This window comes from Prionailurus viverrinus, chromosome C2 (assembly GCF_022837055.1).
Source record: "Prionailurus viverrinus isolate Anna chromosome C2, UM_Priviv_1.0, whole genome shotgun sequence".
In the NCBI taxonomy this organism is placed as follows: domain Eukaryota; kingdom Metazoa; phylum Chordata; class Mammalia; order Carnivora; family Felidae; genus Prionailurus; species Prionailurus viverrinus.
In genome coordinates this window covers 2,111,671-2,139,193 of record NC_062569.1, presented here as the reverse complement: position 1 = coordinate 2,139,193, position 27,523 = coordinate 2,111,671, and the positions used below count along the sequence as shown (strand labels likewise).

At 48.1% G+C, this 27,523-nt stretch overlaps 1 protein-coding gene across 2 annotated transcripts; it reads left to right on the top strand.

Moving 5' to 3' along the window:
• The first annotated feature begins 3,624 nt into the window (after positions 1-3,624).
• Positions 3,625-27,523, top strand: CRTAP (cartilage associated protein). 2 transcript variants are annotated; one of them, XM_047875358.1, is made up of 8 exons: positions 3,625-4,173; positions 8,189-8,338; positions 10,841-11,012; positions 14,208-14,336; positions 15,970-16,167; positions 17,156-17,301; positions 18,908-18,991; positions 26,669-27,523. In XM_047875358.1, exons 1-8 carry the CDS (start codon positions 3,703-3,705, stop codon positions 26,720-26,722), a joined length of 1,404 nt encoding a protein of 467 aa, XP_047731314.1. In that variant the 5' UTR covers positions 3,625-3,702; the 3' UTR covers positions 26,723-27,523. The 2 variants fall into 2 exon arrangements, with proteins under 2 accessions (XP_047731314.1, XP_047731313.1); XM_047875357.1 differs by lacking the exon at positions 15,970-16,167 and having other exon boundaries at positions 3,631-4,173.

Genomic DNA, 27,523 nt, shown 5'->3' with positions numbered 1-27,523 from the left:
AAAAACTTTTTTTTTTTCAAAGAACAAGTAACTATAAAATAATTTCTTTAAAAAATATATATAACATATACATGTATAATTTTTATGTTTATATATCTATGGCATAAAAATTGATGTGGTGGGTATCTTCATACTCACTCCTATCCCCTCACCCCCATGCCACCCTCTCCCAATTCTGGCTCCTTCCTTCCACCTTACAGGAAACCACTTTCCAAGGTTTTGATTTACAGGTTGTTTTTTTTTTTAATGTTTATTTAATTTTGAGAGAGAGAGAGACAGAGACAGAGATAGAGCATGAGCAGGGGAGGGGCAGGGAGAGAGAGAGACACAGAATCCGAAGCAGGCTCCAGGCTCTGAGCTGTCAGCACAGAGCCCGACCGGCGTGGGGCTCGAACTCACGAACTGTGAGGTCATGACCTGAGCCGAAGTTGGGCACTTAACCGACTGAGCCACTCAGGCGCTCCTATGGTTTTTTTTTTTTCATTATGGTTTCACTCTGTGTTTCGTATCAGCCAGACTGTACTGTTTGCATTCCTAAAGGATATTTTGTGTACTTCAGTATATTTTTAAACTCTAGACGAATGGAATCACTCCATGTTTGTTTGAGATTGTTTAGATTGAAAAGTTGTTATGTGTAGCCGGGATTCTTTCATTTTCCCCTGCTATAAAATATTCTTCTATGCACACATACTTAAAAAAAAAATCCACTCTTCTGCCTATAGGGCAGGTTACTTCTGCTTTCCGCTATTTATAACAGTGTTGCTGTATCTTACCAAAAACACTTATTACTAAAAAAAAAAAAAAAAAAAAAAAATGAAGTGGATAAAATGGACATGACTTTAACCAAGTAATCCAAATTAACATTGCTGCTAAGGGCAGACGTTGTGTTCTGCCCATGTGAAACTTGAGAAGAATACAGTATTGCTTCTGTGGTGTTCTAGTCAAGCACTTAATATGTATCTAATCGTGGAAAACATCAGGGAAGTGAAAGACCTTTTATAAAATAACTGGCCTGTATTCTTTTTAAAAATAGACTTTATTTTTTAGAGCCATTTTAGATTCGCAGCAAGATTGAATGGAAGGTACAGAGATTTTTCCATATACAGGACTGCCCACCCCTCCTTGGTTCACAACCCTCTGGGGAGCTTCCCGGGTGAAATATGAAACCAGCCTCTGACTGCAGGTGGCAGGGAGAGAGAAGGAAAGCGGCAGGCCACTCCAGGCTGGTAGGTGGCAGTTTTAATCAGCAAAGGGATTAATACAAGGCAGCAAGATGAGCGGATCCCTGCCCACGCCCACCACATACAAAGAGGCTTCACCTGGATTTAGTCAAGTGCACTGTGCAGGTGTTCTCAACACCACATTGCTATCTCGAGGGGGTATCGTTGGAGCGGCTTCTGGGAGCAGAAAAGGCAAGTGGGACCCACGTTCTAAGACAGGGAAGCGGATGAGGAGCCTCCTGGGTCCAACTCACAGGTTGATAGCAGTCACGTCTTTTGGATGCCCTCCCCCAACACCCCTGCCACCACATGTGCACAGCCTTCCCCACTATCCAAAATCTGCATCAGAGTGGTACATCTGTTACAATCAGTGAAGCTACATTAACACATCGTGACCCAAAGTCTGCAGCTTACATTAGGGTTCACTCTTGGTCTCGTACATTCCATGGGTTTTGACAAAAGTATGATGACACTTATCCGCCATTATAGTTTCACTGCCCTAGAAATCATCTGTGTTGTGCCCACTCATCCCTGCCCACCCCCCCCAAGTGCCTGGCAATCTCTCATCCTTTTCTGCCTTCATAGTTTTGCCTTTTCCAGAAGGTCATAGAGTTGGAAACACAGTATGTAGCCTTTTCAGATTGGCTTCTTTCACTTAGTAAAGTGAATTTATGTTTCCTCCATGTCTGTTCGCGGCATGATAGCTCATTTCTTGTTAATGCTGAATAATGTTCCATTGTCTGGATAAATTATACAGCTTCTTTATCCATTCACCTGTTGAAGGACATCTTGTCTGCTTCCCAGTCTTGACAGTTATGAATAAAGCTTCTGTAAACATTTGTGTGCAGGTTTTTTTATATAACAATTTTTAACCTTATTTATTTATTTTGAGAGCGAGAGAGCATGAGCTTGAGTAGGGAAGGGGCAGAGAGGGGAGACAGAATCCCAAGCAGGTTCCGAGTTCTCAGGGTGGAGCCCGACATGGGGCTCGAACTCATGAACCCTGCGATAATGACCTGAGCCTAAACCAAGAGCCAGATGCTTAACCCACTGAGCCACCCAGGTGCCCTCGTGTGCAGGTTTTTGTGTGGGCGTTAATTTTCCCCTCATTTGGGTAAATACTAACAAGTGTGATCAATTGCTGGCTGGTGTGACAAGAGTGCATTTAGTTTGGAAAGAAGCCTCCAGACTGTCTTCCAAAGTCGCATTACCGTTTTGCGTTCCCACCAGCAACGAATGAAGAGTTCCTGCTGCTCTGCATCCTTATCAGCATTTGGTGTTGTCAGTATTTTGGATTTTGGCCATTCTAATAGTTGTGTAGTGGCTCGCATTGCCGTTTTGGCCTAGATTCTTGAATAATGTCAACGGCATAATGAGAAAAGCTGAAGAAAAGAAAAGCTAAAAGATTAGAGACCACTAAATAGAGGAGACAAAATGGATTCTGGACTGCAGCCTGTCTCCAGGGAAAAAATGTGCACGAAAGACATTATTAGAACAGTTGACAAAACTGGAATAATGTATCAATGTGACATTTCCTGGACTGGATCATTGTCTGTAGATTTGCTTTTAGAACCTACAAACTGACAGATTAAGGGCCAAGTGGGCTTGATGTATACGACCTACTCTCAAACGATTCAGGGAAAAAAACCCCTATAAATAAGATAGAGGAAATGTGGTGTAATATTAGCAATTTATGAATGTGGATCATGGATACATAGGAGTTGTTTGTACTATTCGTGCAACTGTTCTGCAAATTACTTAAAAATAAAAAGTTTAAAGCATTAGAAAAATAACAGGTCTGCCTTTAACATCCCACCCCTATCTCTGGATGCACACATACAAGTTTCTCCAGCATATTCTTGAAGAGTGGAATCGCAGACTGAAGGCGTGTGCATCATCTTCAACTTGATCTGCTGAATAGTTTACAAAGGGTCACTGACATCCGCATTAATTCTGTTTATCCATCGTCTTCCTCTCACTGAGAGGTAAGGTCATTGGCCGTGCCACCAAGGTGTATAGGCCTTGGACCCGCGGCATCAGCCTCACCAGGATGCTGGCTAGAAATGCAAATGCCCAGACCCTCACCCCAGACCTTCTGAGTGGGAAACTCTGGGGCACCGCCTAGGAATCTGCGTTTTCACAAGCGCTCTAAGCGATCAAAAGGCTTTAAGCGGCGCTGCGATCCGCTAGGGCCGCGTCCGGCTTGCAGACCGCCAGCTCCAAACAAATGAACAAAGGAGCCCCCAGAGCCCGGTGCAGAACCGGAGGGCAGCGCGCCATCCCCAGGGCACCCTCCCCGGCGCGGGCAGCTTCTCCCCGACCCCCCGGCCGGGTGGCTGGGTGAGGGAGGGCGCAGGACGGGGCGGGCCGGAGGCTGGTGTCCCCGCCTCCCAAGCCTTGGGCTCGCCGCGTTGCGCAGTCCTCCGCCTTCCTTGCCTTCTCGTCCCCTTCCTTCCTTCCTTCCTTCCTTCCGCCGGGCGCGATGGAGCCGGGACGCGGGGCGGCCGCGGCGCTGCTGGCGCTGCTGTGCGCAGTCTGTGCGCTGCGCTGCGGGCGCGCCCAGTACGAGCGCTACAGCTTCCGCAGCTTCCCGCGGGACGAGCTGATGCCGCTCGAGTCGGCCTACCGGCACGCGCTGGACCAGTACAGCGGCGAGCACTGGGCGGAGAGCGTGGGCTACCTGGAGATCAGCCTGCGGCTGCACCGCCTGCTGCGCGACAGCGAGGCCTTCTGCCACCGCAACTGCAGCGCCGTGCCCCAGCCCGAGTCGGCCGCCGGCCTCGCCCGCTACCCCGAGCTGCGCCTCTTCGGGGGCCTGCTGCGCCGCGCGCACTGCCTCAAGCGCTGCAAGCAGGGCCTGCCAGCCTTCCGCCAGTCGCAGCCCAGCCGCGAAGTGCTGGCCGACTTCCAGCGCCGGGAGCCGTACAAGTTCCTGCAGTTCGCCTACTTCAAGGCAAGTCGGCCCGCCCCGCCTCCCGAGCCCCGCCCCCAGGCCCGGGCCCCGCCCCCAGGCCCGGGCCCCGCCCCATCCCCGGGTCCGGGCCCCGCCCCATCTCCAGGTCTGGGCCCCGCCCCGTCCCCAGGCCCGGGCCCCGCCCCACTCCTGGGCCCAGGTCCCGCCCCATCCCCGGGCCCGGGCCCCTCCCCCAGGCCCGGGCCCCGCCCCATCCCCAGGTCCGGGCCCCGTCCCCAGGCCCGGGCCCCGCCCCATCCCCAGGCCCAGACCCTCCGTCTGGGCGGCCCCGCCTTTCCTTGACCCGGCCTGCTCCCACCCAGCCCTGCGAAAGCAGAAGCCTCCAACTTCTGTTCCCCTTCTTCGTCTTAAATAGAGGTGCAAATGCTTTTCTGGAAGCGTTGTTCTGAGGCAGAGAATTCGTACACAGAGCGTCTAGCGCAGTGTCTGCCACGCAGCAGTGCCTGATGAATGTTACCGGGTATTTGACAGACTCTCCTTTTCTGTGTGTTCCATGAAAACCCCTTTTTGTCTCCAGTGGCGGCTTTCAGTAATTGAGGGGAAGAGGACCTGAGCTGCCGCCTAGTCTCTCTCTAAAAGAGAAGGAAACTGAGGCCAGGCCGGGGCAGAGTCTCCTTGGGAGCACGCACGCCTGCCTGGAGTAGCAGAACGGGGCACTGTGGTTCATCCGGGTTGGTCCTCTCCGCTCTTTTTCGTCTAGAATTTAACGCGGTTGACTTCCTCCTTTGCGGCTGCTTAAATCCTGTGATTGTTGGCTAAAAATAGCCACAAATTGCAATTCTTGACCCTCTGAGGTCTTTCTCAGGGGACCCACAAGTTCTAAGGATGGGCTCAATTGCCTGTTACTGGACAAAGTGACTTTAACTTGGCAGGTCTTTACCAGATTTTGCCAAGGAAGCCCTCCTAAAGCCCAGTTTCTGCTTTACCTAATTGGAAACGCTTTTCAAAGGAGTATATTGCGTTTATGCATTTGTTTTAACGACTACCAAACTAGATTCATGGCATTTTCCAGACTCTGGAGGTAGAAGTTGTTTGCTTTTGTCTTTGCTTTGAGTCTTTGCACTGCAGGGTCTGTTTTTCGTATTTCTGAAACAAATCCATGTTACGCTGTGCTCATAAGAGTAATAAAATAGTGTGAAACCCTAAATGGGTGAACACCTGAGTTATTTCTATGCTTACATTTTTGTGCGAGGTCTCGATTTTGTGAATGTTTGTTCTGGCAATAAAAAAAAAAAAAGCTTTAAAATAAGACCAGGGGATAAAGTTCCAGGACGCAGAAAAATGATGGCTGGCTCACACCATCCCTATTTTTAAGCTAAAAGTGACTCATTTAATTTTCTCTTTTTTGTATAGCTTTTGCCAGATTACTGTCTGAACCAAATTTGAGTCATATAGTCAAGGGGGAAATGTTTTATTTTTAAAACTGGAGAACAGTAGAAGCTGATTTCTTTTCTATACAGATGAATTTGAAACAAAAGGTATACATAGGGAGGAGGGAAAGAGGATTTTCCTTAATGTGACCGGAAGGCAAAGGTTTTCTCCTTCGGCATGGCGTCTTCAAAGGTCGGGATGGTCACAGCTACTCTTCAAAACCCTTTACTTAAAAGTCAGTAAAATAGCATCTGTGTTGGTATTTTGAGATCTCTTATGGGACAGGAAAAGGTTCAGAGTTTTGTGAGTAAGCCAGAATCTTCACTTAGTTGCTTCGACTGAAAATCACTGAAGAAGTGATTTTAGGTGGTGTTACTGCATGCTTTATTTTTTTCCTTAGCGATGTTTCTATTTTCAGACCAAATGGGTGGGGACCAAATGACCGTGTGCCAGGCCCATACATCCGGCCTGGCACCTGAAACCCGAGGCTGGTTCTGAGTGCCGCCTGCTGTGGGAGGACTTGAGCAGGTGTTATCGGGCCACTCTGATTTGCAGGCCTCTGTTTCAGTGATTAAGGACAAATGCCTGAGTTGAACACACAGATGGGGATGGTGGGGCTGGCCTGTCAGAGTGGGGCAAAGAGGTATGGATGTGTGCTTTTGTAGGAAGGGGCTCCTGGTATGGCCCGCAAGCCCACGTAGGTTTTAGGTCATCGCCTATCTTAGGTCCACGTCCCCAGCCGTGGGTTCTCTCCATGGCCGCATTTCCACGAAATGCTCACCGTCCCCACAGGCTGAGCAAAAAGTGGGCCCCCGCACTTGATCGAATCCCGAATGACTGTTGAGGTCTGAGCAGGTAGAGCGGGCCCCGTCCCAGGCACTCCTGGCCCACCCTTTGCCTGGACCAGGACTCTCTCCCCACGCCCCCACCCCCTGTCACCACATTGAGGAGTGGCTCGTAGGGAGGTAGCTGGGGTCCTCCCGTGCAGGTGGCTGTTTCTCAGGAGCTCACGGGAGGGTAGTGCTCCTTTCCCCTTCTCCAGAACCTGCCTGGGTTTCTGTGCGAGGTTCAGCTGCCAAGATGCGGCTCCACGTTTCAGCGGGCAGAGCCCGACCTGAAGTGAATACACCACCCTTTCCTCTCCAGGAAGGGCTTCCATAAAACTCAGATCCTAAGTTAGCGGCCTTGAAGATCCCATTCTGTGCCCTTTTTTCTAAGTGCCCTTCTGAGAAATCGAGAGTCTCGTTTCATTGGCAAATGCTGTAAAGGGCTGCATTCATACCTCCTCCCTTCCCGCGGGCCTGCCTGTTTCCGGACCGGAGCCTAAGGCCTTCTGTAGAGCTCCTGCAAGGGCATTCCCACACGGGCCACTCACGGGCATTTCCGAAATGCCAGCGCTGACATCCGGGAGTCTGCCCTCGTTACTTCTCCGGCCCAGCTGCCGCCTCGTCTCCAAATGACTTGGTGCCAATCCTGGGGCACTTTCGTACGGATATATGCTACCCTTTGATGCACAGAATTCCAGGATGTGCCAAGTGTCCCTTTGTTTTCTGTCTGCAAACCTCACTCCCACCTCTGAGCGGCCCTCTGGATTGGCTGAAGGAGGCTCCGTGCACATGTGTGGGTGCCTCCGCTTCCCCACAGCGAGGTTGTGCCATGATTCCCGGGGACGGCCAGGGACAACACGACAGCGTGGGGGCCCTCTGCTTGCGGGTCGCGTGTCCGCCCAGGGGGGCGTCCGCATCCTTGCCCTCCCGCCTGCTGGAGCCCACACCCCAACACACGCTTCCTCCCCGAGGACTTCTGCCTTCCTGGTCACTGTCCACGAGGGTGCCCTGCCTGAAGCTCCTGGGCCACACACCTTAATGGATGTTGCCAGGAGATCGGGAAGCATGCTTGAGGCTACGGTACATGGCGGCAGGCGTTTTCTTTTCCTGTTTTGCTCGTTGTTACAGACCCACTTCCTAGAGCAGCGGCTGGCAGGCAGGAGGCTCTCAGCGAATGTTTGCCCAGTGAATGGATAAGGGAACGGTGATGGGGGTCATCGAGAATGGTGAGCAGGAGGTTCTGCCAGACATGTGGGAAAATATTAATATATTTAGGAACATACACGTATCTTGGAAAATACTAATGTATTTTTCCAGAAGGCGTGGCGTAGTCATACTGGGTAGTTGGAGGAACGTTTGAGGGTGGTTATTTACAAAGGCTAGTGATGGTAAGTGTGAGCACCCCTTGGCCAAAAAGGGCGAGGGTGAGGACAGTTCCAGGACGCAGGAAGGAGGGAGACTGTCTGGAGAGGGCCGCCTTGAGAGGAGCTGTGGCCTTCAGTTAAGGGGCACTAGCAGCCCAAGGTGACAGAAGGGAGGGAGCCAGGAGGCTAAATAATCCAACCTCACCCTTTTGCCTTCCTTCGGGCTCCCACTGGGGCTCCTCACTGGTGACCCCCATTGGAAGCAGGAGAGCAAGAGAGTGCAGGTTTCATGGGCCATGGAAGTCAATGAACCCCCGGCTGGAAGCCCTGTGTTGAAACACAGAGTTACTTGCAGGACTGAACGTTCTTGTTTTGCAAAAATCACTGTTCATCTTCCATTGAGTAGATGTCACGTCTCTTCGCTGTACTTAGGCAAATAATCTCCCAAAGGCCATTGCCGCCGCTCACACCTTTCTACTGAAGCATCCCGATGACGAAATGATGAAGAGAAACATGGCGTATTACAAGAGCTTGCCTGATGCCGAGGACTACATTAAGGACTTGGAAACCAAGTCATATGAGGTATAAGTGGGTTTTCACACAGCCGACAGCAGCAGCGTGAGTGGCTGAGGGAGGAGGTCTGGATGAACAGCTGTTGACGTCTAAGGGCCTCTAGGATTTTTGATGACACTGATGAATATTAGGGCAACAAGAACGATGGACTGTTTCGCACAACGGTGACCCACTTAAGAGTGAGGTTTTACATTCTGTGAGGCACCTGAAGCCATCTTTCCTTTAAATGCTGTATTTTAGAAATAAGGTCATTTGATCGTTTGGTTTTTAAGATAGAGGAATGAACACACAGTTTCTGATGAGACTAGAAGACATATCTTTTCACACACACACACACACACACACACACACACTCACACACACACACACACACACCATATGTACTGAGGTGGAGAGGGAATCGGGGAGCGTGGAGGACTGACTTGACAGATTAGAGACTACTGGAATCTCTGCCTCTGCAGGGGGGAGTCTGATGAGAGGGAATGGGGAAGAACCTAACCCCTGTGAGCACTTGCTGTTGTCTGGACCTGTCGAATGTGGGCGCAGGGGGCATGGGTCCTAAGGGAGGGCAGGGCCGGGTTGAAAACAGAGGGATGTGTTGAAGGGGTCCATGGGCAGCTGGTAGGTTCCAACCAAGGCCCAGGGTTTCCTGTAGTGTGACCAGACTGCAAGCTCACTTTTTCACTGGTGGGGACCCTCCAAGTCTCTATTCTGGGGGCCCTTCAGTTTTCCAGGGAAGAATCCTCCAGCCTTTTGCAGGCCTGGTGGCGGCTCATGCTCGTCCGCTGGTGTCCGAGAGCCGGTCTGGGGAGAGGGATGGGGTCGCCGCGGCTGGTTCGGAGACCTCACCCGCTTCCTGGCTCTCCGCCCCATGCCTCCACCCCCGCCCTCCTATGCCTGGTCCCTGACCCTCCAGCCTTTATGGATGGGGTCTCTAGAAAAGGAATCACTGGTCTCTGGTAAGGAGCAGCTTTGGGAGGTGGGATCTCTTGGGCACGTAGGTGGGTGTGAGAGGAAACCTAGGGCTCCAAAAGCCCCGTTCAGACTTTCAGTCCTGCTTTCTGCTCCGCGCCTGGCGCCAGTCTCCGTGCTCGCCAGCGCCTGCAAATCCGACAGGCGTGCGGCGTAGTGGAGTGTGTGGTGTGTGGGGGTCACTTCCCCCCGAGACCCTCCTCTGCGATAATTTGGCTTTCTGTCCTTCCAAAAGTCGCTGGAGTGTCTTATCTGCCGCTCGCCCCTTTTTCATTCTCCTGTGCAAAGGGTTTATGCCTTTTAATCCTCTTCGCCACGGTGGCCGTCGTGGGGCTCGGGGAGCAAAGCGGAGCGCACGTGGTCGGTGCACTGCGCGTAACTGCAGCTTGGCTAGAGCCTTCTTTCCCTCTTCCAAGTCCTGCCGGCTGTGGTGGGGCTGCCCTCCTGTGTGCCCAGGGGCCCCTCTCCACATGTGGCTTTCTTCTTGTCGCCCCGGCCCTGCTGCCCCTGCAGAGCCGGCTGCCTGGGGTTGCTGCTCGCGTCCCCGGGCAAGGCGCCTTCAGTTCTCTGCCGGCCTCGTTTGCAGGGGATGCTGCCTGCCCGGGAGGTTTAGGGAGGTCTTGCCGCGCGAGCTGACACCTGAAGCTTGGCGAGAAGCTCAGGTCTGAGGGGTGGCCCTTGGATACCCCCGTTCTGGAGCAGCTGGAAGAGGACCCCGAGGGGAGCATTCCCTGCTTACGTCCCGGCCCGTCCTGCACCATCCACACTGGCAGGGTCGTGTATGCATCCCAGATCTCTGCTCATTTCTTCTGAGACCAGGCAGCTTCCCCGGCCCCCGTTATTTCTCTCTGTCTGGTCCAGCCGACGATGAGCAGAAATGCCTTGACTTTTCCGCTGCCAGGCAGGTGGCCACCGTCCCCAGCAGCTAGTGTAGTGGCTTTCCTATTTTATACGTAGCCGTTGGGGGAGGGGGCCTGCCACCTGCTGCCGAGCTTATGTGTTTTCTTCGGTTCAGTTTTAAAAATCAGCTTTACTGAGGGATAGCTTGCTTGAAATGTATTCACCAATTTTAAGTGTAGAATTCAATGATTTGGGGGGAAGGTGTGCAATTGTGTAAGCACCACCATAATCACATTATAGAATAGTTTCCTCTCCTCTAAAATGCTCCGTCAGGCCCCTTTCCAGTCAAGCCTTTGTCCCAACCCCTGATCGTGGCGGTGGGGGGGTGGGGGGGTGGGGGGGGGGCGGAGCCGGGGGTGGCACTGCTCTGATTTCTGTCACTGTAAGTTTTTCCTTTCTTCTTGATCTGAATTTGGTTGTATGACCCTGCCCCTCCTACTTTTGAATTAGATGAGAAGGTACCATTGTACACAGGACAGAAAAAGCCAGATAGAAGTCAGTTCCCGGTTGGCTTATGTGTGATTAAGGGTCGGCGTGGTTTTCTGGGCACTGAGGAGAGAACTCCGTGCTGGTCTGCCTCCTTCAGGCCTGCAAGCTCCCCGCCCCCCCCCCCCCCCCCCCCCCCCCCGTGCCTTCCAGAGCCTGTTCGTCCGAGCCGTGCGGGCCTACAATGGCGAGAACTGGAGGACGTCCGTCACAGACATGGAGCTGGCCCTTCCCGATTTCTTCAAAGCCTTTTACGAGTGTCTGGCAGCCTGTGAGGGCTCCAGGGAGATCAAGGACTTCAAGGACTTCTATCTTTCCATAGCAGGTTGGTGGCGTTTTGGTTTGGACCAGGGACCAACGGGACAGCCTCGTGTGGCATCTGCGTGCCTTCCTGGTGCCTGCAGTGGCCTCTGGGGGACGTTTGAGCGTCCCTCTGACTGGGTAGCTGGGGAGGTAATATGTAACCCACGCAGACCAGCCTTTGCCTTTCCAGGGGCTTCTGGAAAAATAACTGAGTACAGTGTCCAAGCACAGGCCTGGAAAGGGGGTCGGCCAGATCAGCCCTGCCCCGTCACAGATTCCCCACAGGCTTTCGGAAAAATAAAACCGGGCCCGAGAGCAACTCCCGACCCACGTGATATAAAGCATTGCCGTGTTCGCCGTCTCTGAGCGTGCAGTCCCTTGTGGTACAGCCACCGCCACCTCCCGCGGTTTCATCTTCTCAAACGGAAGTTCTGTGCCCAGTGAACCCAGCTCCGCCCTCTTCCCACCACGGCCCCTGGCACCACCGTCTACTTTCTGTCTCCACGAATTTGGCTACCCTAGGTACCTCGGATGAGTAGAATTCGTATTTGTCCTTTTGGGACTGGCTTATTTTACTTAGCATAACACACTCGAGTTCCAAAAATATCGTAACAAATTGCTCATCTTTTAGGTTTATTTATTTAACGTTTACTTATTTATTTTTGAGAGAGAGAGAGAAAAGGAGAAAGAGACGGAGCATGAATGGGGAGGGCCAGAGAGAGAGGGAGACACAGAATCTGAAACAGGCTCCAGGCTCCGAGCCGTCAGCACAGAGCCCGATGCGGGGCTCGAACCCACAAACCACAAGATCGTGACTTGAGCCTAAGTCGGAAGCTTAACCCACTGAGCCACCCGGGCACCCCTATGCTATTGATATTTTTTAGGACTATAAGCCACTCACTTTATAGACTATTCCTCAGTTTGAGTTTCTGTTGTGTGTCCTCACAATTACATTCAGGTTGCGCACTTTGGGCTGGAACGTTACGGAAGTATGCTTCTCAGGGTATCACATCCAGATGTACGTGGTATCTTTTTGCCCCTTACTGGTGACACTAATTTTGAAGCACTGGTTAAGGTACTTTCCAGTTTCCAGTCTCTCTATGATACTGTTTTTCCTTTTGATACTAATAAGTAATTTGCGAAGAGATACTTCAAGATTCGGACAATTTGTTGTCCGTTAAACTGTCTCCACCCCTCCCCCCACTACCACACATATACTGATTTAGCATGTATTGAAGACTCTTGCCTGATTCTTTTTTCTCTATAAAGGAAAATAGACATATATATTTTTTTTTCTGTATTTTTATGTTTACTTCTCTCATACCGAATAGGTACCATACTTTATACACTGCTCTGTTCTTGGTTTTTTCTACTTAGCAATATACCTTACCTAGCACGTGGAGATAGTCATTCTTTTTATGACTGACTCGACACCTCGAGGGGTGGTGGGAATAATATGCCCCAGTTTATTCAGTTACCTGATGGACATTTGGTTTGGCCCAATCTTTTGCTATTACATGAAATATTGCAAAGGGGGAACTTTAGGGTTGGTTTGTTTGTTTTTGCTAAGTGTAGGGGTATGTTTTCAAAGTCAACACAAGTGGGATAGACAGTTCAAAGAGTAAATGTCTCTGTAAATTATTTAGTACGTTAAGGTACCATTTTTGTATTCCTACCAAAGGAATACAAAACATGTACCGTCATCCTGGAGTCTTCTGCTTCTAACTGCGCAAAGGGAGAGGACCAAGGATCATGTGGGAGACTTCAGGGACCAGTCCCAGAAGTGGCACGCATTAGTTGTTGCTCTCCACGTTTCATTGGCCCAATTACCCATAGGGCCCCACCCTAACTGCAAGGGAGGCTGGGAAATGTAGTCTTTGACATCTCGCTCTGTTGTTATATTTAGGTCTACCTCTTCTCTTTTAAAGGCTGTGTAGATTCCATTGTTTGTATGTATCAGAGTTGAGTAGTCACTAGCCTGTTGATTGGCATTTAGGTTGTCTGTTTGCTGTTACAAACAGTGCCTGGGTGTGCCTGTGTCTAAGGAAAATTTCCTAGAGGTAGACTGCTGGGTCTGAGAATTTGTGTATTTTAACTTTGATACGTTTTGCCGAATTTGTCTCCAAAAAGTGTGTTTCTGTTTTGCTTCTATCAAGGGAATATGAGACTGTAAGTTTCACCATTTTCCCTCTAATGCTGAGTGTTATCAAATTTTTAAAATGTTGCCAATTTAACTTGCAGACGTGTGGAGTGACCATGTGGTACACGTGAAACTGATGTAATATGTGTGTCCACCATACTTCAGTTAAGCAAATTTTTATTTGCCAGTTTAACGCTTTAAGATATTTTAGGTGGGATTGTGTGTGGGTGGGGAAGGGGCAGAGAGAGAGGGAGGGAGAGAGAATCCCAAGCAGGCTCCCTGCTCAGCACAGAGCCTGACTCGGGGCTCAGTCCTACCGACCGTGAGATTTTTGGCCCAAGCCAAAAATCAAGAGTCAGAAGCTTAACCGACTGAGCCACTCAGGTGCCCCTGGATTGTGTTTCTTTTAAAAAAAAAATTTTTTTTTAACGTTTATTTATTTTTGAGACAGAGAGAGAGAGACAGAGCATGAACGGGGGAGGGGCAGAGAAAGAGGGAGACACAGAATCGGAAGCAGGCTCCAGGCTCTGAGCCATCAGCCCAGAGCCCGATGCGGGGCTCGAACTCACCGACCGCGAGATCATGACCTGAGCCGAAGTCGGATGCTTAACCGGCTGAGCCACCCAGGAGCCCCTGGATTGTGTTTCTTAATTACAAATGAAGTTTAACATATTTTCCCAATGTTTATTAGCCATTTTTACAATTTCTTTTCTGTGAGCCTCCTTTGGCCATTTTTATATTGGGTGTTTGTCTTTTTCTTACTGACTTTGAGGAACTTTGTATATTAAGGATTTCAGCCCATTTATCATAACTGTTGTTGAACTATTTTACCTTGATTATCTTTACCTTTCACCGGGATTACGAGGAGAGGGGGGCAGAAGTAGTTTTAAGAAACTAATGAATGCAGGGGTGCCTGGTTGGCTCTGTTGGGGGAGCATGTGACTCTTGATCTCAGGGTGGTGAGTTCGAGTCCCACGCTGGGTATAGAGATTACTTAAAAACTAAAAAAGTGAAAAAAAGAAAAGAAAAAGGAACGAATGAACGTACTGCTCTGAAAATCTGTGTGCATTCTTTCAGATCATTATGTAGAAGTCCTGGAATGCAAAATGCAGTGTGAAAAGAACCTCACCCCCGTTGTAGGAGGCTATCCCGTGGAGAAGTTTGTGGCCACCATGTATCATTATTTGCAGTTTGCTTATTATAAATGTAAGTAATTATCTTCCATGAGAGCTTGGGCAAGGTGCTCAGCCCTGCTAAGACTCAGCTTCCCCATCTGTAAAAAATAGGGTTAAGAACCCTTACCTGTGGTTGTTGAGAGGAGTTGTCAAGGTCACGTCGACAGCCCCAGTGCTGGGCCTCGCACAAAAAGGTGGCAAGGCCTGGTGATTCAGGGCGCATGTCAGCTGCGTCACTTACTAATTTCTCTGTGCCTCGGGTCCTCATCTGTAAGTCAGAGATCATCGTATTAACCTCCTGAGGTTGCCATGAGGGGCCAGTGGGTTGACAGGTGTGGAATGCTTGGGGTATTCGTACACGGGCGTGTGACAAACCTCTGTCAACGTGCTTTGTTGAGTGGCTGTCCTGCCACGGCCACCTGCCGTTTTAACCCACCTCCTGTCCTCTTGAGGGTACTCTGAAAGCTTTGCCTGCTGAAGGTTAAAAAAGGGACCAAAAGGGGCGCCTGGGTGGCTCAGTCGGTTGAGCGTCCGTCTTCAGCTCAGGTCACGATCTCGCGGTCCGTGAGTTCGAGCCCCGCGTCGGGCTCTGGGCTGATGGCTCGGAGCCTGGAGCCTGTTTCCAATTCTGTGTCTCCCTCTCTCTCTGCCCCTCCCCCGTTCATGCTCTGTCTCTCTCTGTCCCAAAAATAAATAAATGTTGAAAAAAAAAATTAAAAAAATAAATAAATAAAATTAAAAAAAAAAAAGGGACCAAAAAAAAAAAAAAAAGATTTTTCTTCTATGTGTGCATATGTGAGTGTATACATATATATATTTACATTTTTAATTTTGGTAATCAGGATTGTCCCTGGGAAGGCTGCGTAGCAGTCATTTGCACCAGAGCTCTGTGAGGAAGAGAAATGGCCCCTTCCGGCAGTGACCCTGCCATTACGACAGCCTGAACCTCACCTAAGGATGCAGTGAAGTGTCCCGAAATGTCCCTTGCTTGGGACATCGCAGGTCAAGAGGAGGGTGAGGTGTGGCTTCATCAGGTGTCCTTCCCCTTGCACAGAGGGCAGGGATGAAGTTTTGTGTTTAAAAAATTTTTTTTAATGTTTATTTATTTTCGAGAGAGAGACAGAGCGTGAGAGTGGGAGGGGCAGAGAGAGGGGGACACAGAATCTGAAGCGGGCTCCAGGCTCCGAGCTATCAGCACAGAGCTGGACGTGGGGTTCGAACCCACAAGCTGTGAGATCATGACCTGAGCTGAAGTCGGACACTCAACTGACTGAGCCTGAGCCATCCGGGCACCCCATTTATTTATTTATTTTTAATGTTTATTTATTTTTGAGACAGAGAGAAAGACAGAGTATAAGCTGGGGAGGGGCAGAGACAGAGGGAGACACAGAATCGGAAGCAGGATCCAGGCTCTGAGCCATCAGCCCAGAGCCCTACGCGGGGCTCGAACTCACGGACCGCGAGATCGTGACCTGAGCTGAAGTTGGACGCTTCACCGACTGAGCCACTCAGGCGCCCCGATGTTGTTGTTGTTTTAATAAGCTAGTATTTATTTCATTTTCACAAAAATCTCTGTTGGTACCTCCCTGTTGGACTTTGAAACCCAGGGAAGAATCGATCAGGTCTCCGAGCCCTCTGAGCCCGGCTTGGTGCTGTATGCACAGGGCCAGAACACTGGGAGTTTAGGAGTGTTCCGGATACATCCAGGCTCTGGCGGCTCATGGGTCTTCGAAATTCTCACGTGCTCAGGAAATCACCCCGCATCTCGGAAACTGTGGCAATGACTTATGAACACTGGCAGACCAAAACCTTTACATCTGCTTGCTGCTTCGAAAGAAAATCTTTGCTTTCCGGGTTTATAGGTAAAGAGTATGAGTTAACGTTTGCTTCTTGAAATTGGCTTCTTGAAAGTCGGCCCTGTTGTGAACTCTTTCTACACTATCTGCCACACTAAATTTTTTGAAGGCAGGTGTCATTTATACTTGAACCCCGGCCCTGAAAGGCCTTGACCTAAGTGCCTTTCCCAGCCTTCTAGACCTGGTGAATGGCCTGTGCCCTTAAGTACAGGTTTTAAGGTTGTTGTCACAGGAAACAGCCACTAGGTGGCACAATTTATTCATACCCGAGTTTTGGTTACTCTGGCCAAGCTGAGCTTTTAGCAAGGGTAGTGTTCTGGGTTGTAAATTGGAGTGCAGTGTGTCAGGATAAATGCCCGGGGGCTTGTGGCTTATCACCTCTTTCCCTTTGCCCCCACCCCCACCCCCAAAACAAACCCCAGCCCCTGCAGATCCTCTATGCTGAAGGTGCCATCGGAGGTGGGGCAACTCTAATGAGGGATGCTAGAGGTGGGAACCCCAGTTTCCAGGACATGTCAATACCAGGTGACTTCACATCTTTTCCGGCCCAGAGGGCCCACCGCCTTTTGGGTTTCCTAGCTTTGGTTTAGCTGTAGGAGGGCTGCCTGGATCTGGTGATGGTGGTGCCATCTGGAGGGGACCCAGGTACGTGCTCCCTACCTCCCTCAGCCCAGGAGGACAGTCCAGGCCTTGGGAACCCAGCCTTCCCAGCCCAGGTCAGTGGATCCCGAAGTGCAGGCTAACAGACACTTCTGCAGAGGCGTCTGCCTAACGAGGAACCTCCGTGTTTGAAAACCACTCCCCAGGCTGCTCTGGAGACCCGGTCTGTGACCTGCCCGCCCAGGGGTGACTCTGGTCCGTCACAGGCTTTCCCAAGGAGGGGATGTGCACAAGGGGCTGGCTCATGCCGTTTCCTTTAGGCGGCTGTGCTGGTGAGGGGAATTTCAGGGCAGGGTTTGCTGATTTCCTGTTCCTCTTTTCTCCCCGGCCTCAGTGAACGACCTGAAGAACGCGGCCCCCTGTGCGGTCAGCTACCTGCTCTTTGACCACAGTGACAAGGTCATGCAGCAGAACCTGGTGTATTACCAGTACCACAGGGACAAGTGGGGCCTCTCGGACGAGCATTTCCAGCCCAGACCAGTAGGTATCAGGGCGCCAGGCATCACGTTTCCTGGCCTCCTCTTCATTCTCACTTTCAGGATACTGTTCCGCCTCTTAAGACGAAGAGTTATTGCAGAAACGAAGGGGAACTCCTTTTCTTCTGTTGTTTTTCTAGTTGTCGTTGTTGTTTTGTCCTTGAACATGTTACCGCTCTATTCTGATTCCTAAATCAGTAAAAACTACCAGTTTCAAACATTATGGAAATGTTTTACTCGGAAAGCGAAGTTCTTTCAAAGTCCCGTGCCTTTTCCCTACGTCCTGCCTTACCGCTACATACGTCTCATGTACACAGCACGTGTGTCTGATTTTATGGAAACAGGGTCACGCGTTACCTGCTCTTGTGCACGTTGCTTCGTCTTCCTCGTGAACATTTTCCGTGTCACATTCCTACGCCTGCTTACTTTTTTGCACCTCCAAGGCATCATTTAATTCCCCTGATGGACAGGCCCAGCTTGGCGTGTGTTGCCAGGACTCCAGGATTGTATCCTACTCTTTTTTTTTTTTTTTTGAGAGAGAGAAAGAGGGAGAGAGAGTGCGTGTGTGCGAGCAGGGGAGGGGCAGAGAGAGAGGAGGACAGAGCATCCAAAGCAGGCCCTGCACTGACTGGGTGGCTCAAACTCACAAACTGTGAGATCACAACCTGAGCCGAAGTCGGACGTCTAACTGACTGAGCCACCCAGGCGCCCCGCTCCTATATTACTTGTAAAAAAGCTTTTTAAATTGGCCTCTGCCCTTAACTTGTATTTTCATTGGGATTTTTTTTTTTTATTTTTTTCTTTTTCCAACGTTTATTTATTTTTGGGACAGAGAGAGACAGAGCATGAACGGGGGAGGGTCAGAGAGAGAGGGAGACACAGAATCGGAAACAGGCTCCAGGCTCCGAGCCATCAGCCCAGAGCCCGACGCGGGGTTCGAACTCACGGACCGCGAGATCATGACCTGGCTGAAGTCGGACGCTTAACCGACTGCGCCACCCAGGCGCCCCATTCATTGGGATTTTTTTGTGCTCTCCTGTCTGCCATCCATACGTTTTCCTTCGTACCTCGCTCCCCAGCCAACACACCCGCACGCTTTCTCTCTCTTTCTCTCTCCCCCTCTCTTACTCACTTGGGGCTGGCCACTCTTTCTTAATTGAGATATGATTCATATGCAATAAAATTCATGCTTTTAAAATGTACAGTTGAGGGGCGCCTGGGTGGCTCAGTCGGTTGGGCGACTGACTTCGGCTCAGGTCATGATCTTGCGGTCCGTGAGTTTGAGCCCCGCGTCGGGCTCTGGGCTGACAGCTCAGAGCCTGGAGCCTGTTTCGGATTCTGTGTCTCCCTCTCTCTGACCCTCCCCCGTTCATGCTCTGTCTCTCTCTGTCCCAAAAATAAATAAATGTTAAAAAAAAAAAATTAAAAAAAAACAAAATAAAATGTACAGTTGAGTGGTTTCTAGCACATTCACGGAGTGGCACAACCATGACCACTCTCCAATTTTAAACATTTTTATCTCCGAAAGAAGTCCAAACTGTTTCTCCCTCCTCCCGGTTCTGACATGCAAAGGTTGGTCGTAAAAACTGTTCTGTGTTTGTGTTGAACAGGAAGCAGTTCAGTTCTTCAATGTAACTACGCTCCAGAAAGAGCTGTATGACTTTGCTAAGGAAAATATAATGGATGACGATGAGGTAAGTTTGCACGGTTAGCACACGTCTGGCTCGGAGAAAATATTACTCACATCTTTGCTGAAGTCACTAGAAGCCCTAGTCGTCCCTGAAACAGAAGGGGACCCGGAGGAATACAGTCTCTGTGGGCGTTTTAGTGGAAGTCAGAGCTCTGGGGAGGGGAAAGACGGCTTTCTAGGAAACCCAGGCTGCAGCCCCACATTTCCTGACGGTGAGTGTGGAGGGCCCCATCCTAGACGTCATCCAGACATCATGTTTTAACTTTATAAAAACACAGTGGATTCTCAGTTACTCAGTGCTCCGAACACCCTTGGAAACACTCATCCCGATTTCTCTGTGATATTATTATTATCTCTTTTTTTTCTTTCTCTTTTTGTTAATTAGGTCCTTGCTGAGTGGCATTTTATCGTTCTCGGAGACAGCTTGAAATTCCTGATTTCAGCTGACTCCTTTTTGAGAAAGACTCCGCTCTCCTGCTCTCGGAGCATTTGGGGTGGGGCAGCCTAGTCACAGAAAAGTCCTTAGGGGAGGTATTTAGAGAGATGCATTTGAAACAAACCAGAACATGCTTCCTAAGGCCTAAGCCTAGGGGTTTGCGCGCTGTTGGAGCGTATCCTGGCCTGACCCCTCACCTCTGAGCTGCTAGGCTGCACCCAGGCGCCCGGGCCCTCCGGATCTTCTGTTTCCACTGCCCTGGTTTTTGGTGGAGCACCTCTAAGTGAGATACCATGGGATTTGTTTTCGGTGCACAAATTTGCACGGGGTGGACCTGTCACTGGTATTCATTGGAATTCCCAGAGCTTCATTGTTTCATTTATAAAATGGGACGAATAATGGGGACCTCACAGGGCTGGGGAAATGAAATACCATGCTGCATGTGGAAGTGATTTATAGACCAGGAGGTGATCGTTGTGGCATGTGTCTGAGAAGCAGAGCCTCAGATAAGGTCACAAGGATGCTGCAAAGGCAGGGGTGCTGGCTTGATACAAACAGGGTTGGCTGCTATTGTTTGGAATGTGGAGAAAACCATATTGAAAAAAAGGGAGAGTTGAATTCCTAATGGAAGCCACTACTGACATTTTGAGATGTATACCTCCACTTTTTTCTATCCATTTCCCAATATATATTCATCGCAAACCCAATTGTAATAGACATCATGGCTTTTCCATTTAACGCTGTAATATGAGAAGCTTCCCTTGTTATGTTTTTCTAGAACAGCTTTATTGAAATATTATTCGCACACCATAAATTATCCTTTTTAAAGTACAAATACAGTGTGTTTTTGTATACTCACAAAGTTGTGCATCCATCACTGCTATCAAATTTTAGAGCATTTTCATCACCCCCAAAAGAAATCCCAAACCTGTTAGTGGTCTCATTCCCCATTCTTTCTCCTCTGCCCGCTGCCCCCCCATCTCTGCCCCCAGCCTCTGGCAACCACTAATTTACTTTCTGTGTCTATGGATATGCCTGTTCTGGACGTTCATATAAATGGAATCATAGGGCATGTAGTCTGTTGTGACCAGCTTCTCTCACTGAGCATAATGTTTTCAAGACAACATTATGTATTTCAATTACAATACATGTTGTAATATGTATTATGTTACATGTGAATTTCCATTTTTATTGCTGACTAGTATTCCACTGTGTGGATATACCACTGTTTGGTTACCTGTTCCTCTGTTGATGTTTATACTGGGTTGTTTCCACTTTGGGGCTATTTTGAATAATGACACCATGAGCATTTGTGGGCATGTTTTCGTTTGGACAAAGGTTGTTAATTCTCTTACATAACAAAAGTACATACGTGGAAGGGGAATTGCTGGGTAATATGGTAACTCTATGGTTACCTGGTTGAGAAACTCCCAGACTCTTTTCCAAAGGGGCTGCACCGTTTTACATTCCCAGCAGCAATGTATAAAATTTCCAACTGGCTACATATTTGTCAGCCCTTCTCGGTGTTTGTCTTTTCTATATTAGCCATCCTGGCAGGTAAGAAATAGCATCTCATTGAGGTTTTGATGTTCATTTCCCTAATGACTAATGATGTTGAGCATTCTCTCATATGCTTACTGGCTATTTGTGTATCTTCTTTGGGGAGATGTGCAGTCTATTCGCACTCTTTGCCCATTTTTTTTAATTGGGTTACTTTTCTTTTTATTGTTGCATTATAAGAGTTCTTTATCTACTCTGGTTATAAGTCCTCTGTCAGACACATGAATTGCATGCAAATATTCTCTTGCAATATTCTCTGTGGGTTTTCTTTTCGTGTTCTTAATGGTATCTTAAGGCATAAAAGTTTTAAATTTTGATGGGATCCCATGTATCTGTTTTTTCTTTTTTTGCTTGTGTTTTTGGTATCAATCTCTAAGAAACTATCACTTATCCAAGATCATGAAATTTTACTCCTATTTTTTTTTTTAAGATTTCTATAATTTTAAGACTTTAGGTCTACAATCTATTTTGAGTTAATTTTACATATGATGTGAGATAGGGCTACAATTCCATTCTTTTACATACGGATAACCAGTTGTCCCAGCACCATTTGTTGAAAAGACTTTCCTTCCCATTGATGTGTCTTGGTACCCTTGTTGGAAATCAACTGACCATAAATCTGAGGGTTTATATCTGGGCTCTCAATTCTAATCCGTTGATCCAGATTTCTGTCCTTATGCCAGTACCACACTGTCTTGAACACTGTAGCTTTGTAGTCCGTCGTGAAACTGAAAATGTGAGTCTTCTGATCTCATTCTTCTAGATTGTTTTGGCTATTCTTAGGTCCCTTGCATTTCCATATGAATTATAGGATCAGCTTGCCAATTTCTCTAAAGGGCAGCTGGGATTTTTTATAGGAATTGGGCTAAATCTGAAGATCCTTTGGATAGTATTGACATCTTTTTTTAAAAATTATTATTATTTTAAAATTTAAATCCAAGTTGGTTACATATCGTGTAATACTGATTTCAGGAGTAGAATTTAGTGATTCATCCTCTACATAGAACACCCAGTGCTCCATCCCAACAAGTGCCCTCTTTAATACCCATCACCCATTTAGCCCATCCCTCACCCAAAACCCCTCCAGCAACCCTCAATTTGTTCTCTGTATTTAAGAATCTTTTATGGTTTATCTCTCTCCCTGTTTTTATATTATTTTTGCTTCCCCTCCCTTAAGTTAATCTGTTTATATCTTAAATTCCACATATGAGGGAAGTCATATGATATGTGTCTTTCTCTGACTTATTTTGCTTAGCATAATACACTCTAGTTCCATCCACGTTGTTGCAAATGGCAAGATTTCATTCTTTTTGATTGCCAAGTAATATTCCATTGAAAATGTATATACCACATCTTCTTTATCCATTCATCCGTCGATGGACATTTGGGCTCTTTCCATACTTTGGCTACTGTCGATAGCGTTGCTATAAACATGGGAGTGCATGTGCCCCTTCAAAACAGCATGCCTGTATCCCTTGGATAAATACCTAGTAGTGCAATTGCTGGGTCGTAGGATAGCTCTATGTTTAATTTTTTGACGAACCTCCATACTGTTTTCCAGAGTGGCTGCACCAATTTGCATTCCCACCAGCCGTGCAAAAGACATCCTCTTTTTCCATATCTTTGTCAACATCTGTTGTTGCCTGAGTTGTTAATGTTAGCCATTCTGACAGGTGTGAGGTGATATTTCATTGTGGTTTTGATTTGTATTTCCCTGATGATGAGTGATGTTGAGCATTTTTTCATATGTCAGTTGGCCATCTGGATGTCTTCTTCGGAGAAGCGTCTATTCATGTCTTTTGCCCATTTCTTCACTGGATTATTTGTTTTTTGGGTGTTGAGCTTGATAACTTCTTTATGGATTTTGGATACTAACCCTTTATCTGATATGTCGTTTGCAAATATCTTCTCCCATTCTGTCGGTTGCCTTTTATTTTTGCTGATTGTTTCCTTCACTGTGCAGAAGCTTTTTATCTTGATGAGGTCCTAATAGTTCACTTTTGCTTTTGTTTCCCTTGCCTCCTGAGATATGGCAAGTAAGAAGTTGCTGCGGCTGAGATCAAAGAGGTTGTTGTCTGTTTTCTCCTCTAGGATTTTGATGGCTTCCTGTCTTACATTGAGGTCTTTCATCCATTTCGAGTTTATTTTTGTGTATGCTGTAACAAAGTGGTCCAGGTTCATTCTTCTGCATGTCACTGTCCAGTTTTCCCAGCACCACTTGCTGAAGAGACTGTCTTTATTCCATTGGATATTCTTTCCTGCTTTGTCAAAGATTAGTTGGCCATACGTTTGTGGGTCCAATTCTGATTTCTCTTTTCTGTTCCATTGATCTGAGTGTCTGTTTTTGTGCCAGTACCATCCTGTCTTGATGATTACAGCTTTGTAATACAGCTTGAAGTCCAGAATCGTGATGCCTCCAGCTTTGGTTTTCTTTTTCAGGTTTCTTTGGCTATTCAGGGTCTTTTCTGGTTCCGTACAAATTTTAGGATTGTTTGTTTTAGCTCTGTAAAGAATGCTGGTTATTTTGATAGGGATTGTGGATAGTATTGACGTCTTGACAGTATTAAGTTTTCTGATCCATTAACATGGGATGTCTTTCCACTTCTTTAGGTCCCCTTTAATTTCCTTCAATAATGCTTTCTTACATTTCATTAAGAAATGAAATTTCGCTAATGGAATTTTTTCTTATTTTTGTTTTCAGTTGTTCATTGTTAGTAGATAGAGATACAGTTGATTTTTGTATATTGATATTATAATTCTGCAAATTTGTTGAAGTTGTTTATTGTAATAGTTGTGTGTATGTGTGGTTTTGCTTAGGAGGCTCTATATACAAGATCATGTTATCTATGAATAGAAGTGGTTTTATTTCTTTTCTTCCAATCTGGATGACTTTTATTTATTTTGCTTTGCTCATAGCCCTGACTAAAACCTCCAGTAAAATGTCAAATAGAAATAGAGAGATTGGACATCCTTGTTTTGTTCCCAATTTTAGAAGGAAAACATTTGGTGTTAGCATTAAGACTGCTGTTAACTGTGGGTTTTTTGGTAGGTGCCCTTTGTCAGGTTGAGAAAGTTCCCCCTTCTACTCCTAGTTTGTCAAATGTTTTTGTCATGAAGTGGTGTTGAATTTTGTCGGTTGCTTTCTTCTGTATCCATTGAGATGATCGTGTGGTTTTCGTTAACCTTGTTAGTTAATGTTTATTTTAAACATGACTTTTTAGTGACTAACGGTCCATGGTATGGATTTTTAAAGTTGAGCTTTTTGTTTTTATAAGCATTTTAGGTTGCTTCCAACTTTTTGCTTTCACAAATAACACAGCTGTGACTACATTGGTTACCTTTTTCCTGGTCATTTCCTTAGGATAAATTCCCATGGGTGGGATTCCTGGGTCTAGGGCTATGAATGAGGGCTTTTGATGTACAGAAACAATATATTTAGAAAAATTATAGGTGTTAGAACAACAGGAGAACTTTTACGATATTCACTCAAGCTCTCTCACATCACAGATGAGGAAATAAATTCAGAAAGGTTGAGTAACTTGCTCAAAGTCACACAGCTGGTTAGTAATCATCCATTGCTCACCAGAATTATTCTAGGCTTCAAAATTCCTAGGATTCTTGGACCTGACACTGCCATGATAAAGAAAGAAGTCTGTCGAAGGTCCTAGAAGCATTTAGCTTCTTAATCAAAGCTTTAGAACCGTGAGCAAGTGACTTTCTTTTCTATATATCAAATTATATTTCAGCTTATTTTCAAATCATATTGGGTTATTTCTATGTATCAAAGAAATAAGTATAATCAATACAATAAAATTATTAATTTAATCTTTAAGATTCCAAAGGTCAAAATACCACATTGAGACAAAACGTCAGTATGATTCAGCTACTGATATTAGGGGATTTCTCCTTTATTATCGTGAAATGTGTTGTAAGAGCTCCTGAAAGTTTTGCACACTCGTTAAGAATTTTGCAGACGCTAATTATAGTTTCAGAAACCTTATAAAGCAGGCTGAAATGGATGCATCAAGTTTCAGGATCTGATGGTTATTTGTTTCGGGAAGGTCTAAAAGAAATAGATTACAGTTTGCAGGAGTGATTTACTGAGAGGGAGTGCTCTCAGGAGGGAAAGAAGTGAGGGGCAGGGGAAGGAGCCATGAAACTCTGAGGTCTCCGCCAGAGTCAAGCTCAGCCTGATCCCGTGGGAGCTCCGGAGCACGAACTGTACCACAGAGCTCTTCCTGCATTTTGTACGCACCTTATCACCCTCTCCCTGGTGGTTGGCAGCCTGGAGGGCTTGGGGTGCAAACTCCCCCATAGGGCTGCTCCCTTTGGCCAAGGTCAATTGTCCAGAGAAGGGGCAGCTGTAAGCCATCAGCAACTAACACTCCCAGCAGCTGGGGGACGGGTGCACCCGAAAGATCTGAGCAAGGCCTCCGCTGTAACAGGCCACAGAGGGGGTAGTGTTTCTTTCGTCTGTATTGCCTTGGGTACTTATTAGTGAGCTAAGAGCAAATGATACCACACCCCTATGTCACAGCAGCCACACCGCGAGAAACGGTAACTCTGGGAACAGCTGTCATGGCCATACATATAATCCCTCTACTGTGTTTTCCTTTTGGGGCCCAGAAGGCAACGGAAGCAAACATCGTTTGTTCAATCGGTCGTCTTCCACTTCTGTCACTTTAGTTTCTAATCTCAGGCATGATACGGTAGAAATATTCGATGAAAATAATAAGACCCCCTTTTGTGTCTCACGTGCTCGGGAGGTTTCCCAATTATTCTCTGATGCTGAGAGGTTATAACGGGAAGTGTGGTAAAGTATCAAACGGAGCAAAGAGGCTCTTGGCCTGGGATGGTGACCTCTGTGAGGGAGGCCAAGCTGGCCCTCACCGGGGGGGGGGGGGGGGGGGGGGGCTGGCCCTCGTGGGAGTAAGACTCGGCCTGCTTGGTGATTCGCTCGTTCTTGGCGCTGAAGAAAATGGGTGTCCTCGGCTGGCGGCCCAGGTGTGTCGTGGGAGAGAATTCAATGCAGGGAGGAAACGAGAAAGTGTGCTGGGCTATCCGATTGAGGCTTAAGGCTGACTGCAGAAGGGGGGAGCGGGCGCTCCTGCTACTGACCGTGGGCAGGCGGGTCCCACGACACCCAAGAGACCGTCCTGTGAACGGAGTGACCGCCTCAGCCACACCAGGGATACGCACACATACCCTCTTCCTGTAGCAGGTGTCCGACTATGTCCATTCCAGGCTCTAGGGAAGGAAAGTCACCCGGGTCCTGGTCCTGGTCCTTGAAAAGCTCATGACCTGCTGGTCAATGTAGAAAGGGAGCAGGCAGAGGGTGCTCCTGTGGAGTAACTACCAAGAAGGGGGATGCCCAGAAAGGGGGGCTCTGAACGGGTCTTTCAGAGGCTGGCTCGACTGCCCCCCTCCCTCACACAGGCCACCTGTGGGGGTTGCAGAGCCCTTGACTCCAAGTTCCCAAGGAGTGGAAGCCAGGTCCCCTCCCAGGTAGAAGGCAGGTCCTCTGGGCCCAAGGGCAAGGCGGAGGGGCTGCTCCAGCCCACACAGGCAGCTGGCAGCGTCCAGCCCACGGTCTGGGGGCTGGGCCTCTTAGAAACAGTCGTGGCTCAGCAGCACTTCTAAAGTCAGGTAACCCACTTAACAGACGTGTCGTGTCGTCTCTTACAGGGAGAGGTTCTGGAATACGTGGATGACCTCTTGGAGCTGGAGGAGACCGGCTAGTCCACAGCAAAGAGAAGCCCCTGGATGTCCAGGGGACACAGATTCTGTCTGCCTTTCCCCAGTAGCCCACGTCGCCGATACCTCAAAGCCTTCTCTTCGCTCTGCGAAGTGAAAGGGAAGCCTCGTCTCTCACTACGTCTAATAAGGGGCGAGCACACCTGCCCCCCCACGCGCCTCCCACCTTCACACACGCCTTTCGCACTATTTTGGTTGGAAGCACGGTCCTCCATTTTTTCCCCCCAGAAAATCACAATTTTTTTTTTTTTAATAAGAAAAATACTCCTCAAATTAGATAATTGTGAAAACCTATTTTGGGCTTTCCGCTCTTTCAGGTTTTAGACTCCATTATCCCCATGCCCTGATTCAGGAAGACAGTGGAAGACACGGGCCAAACTTCTCCACACACCTCCCCCCCCCCCGACCCCGTGACAGCGTACAAGTGGTCTGACCCGCACCATTTCTGGCACCCACTGAAAGAGAAGCTGCGTAGATAGTGCAGGCTCCAGAAATGTGGCTTTTGCCCCACACTTCTGCATCTCCAAAGTCTTACAATGGTTGGTCGATCCCTGGGCACCATAGTCAGTTGCAAGTCTCAGAGTTGGAAATGGAAGAAAGCAGAGGGGGTCTGGTCTCATTCATTTTTTCAATAAATATTTATTGAGCACCTACTACATGCTAGACGTTGACGGGGGCACTAGAAGCGCCATGCAGAATGACGGGGAGAAAATCCCTGCCCTCCGGAGCCTACGTCCTCTAAGGGAGACAGACAACAAATAAATAAGAACAAATGTGTATAAACTA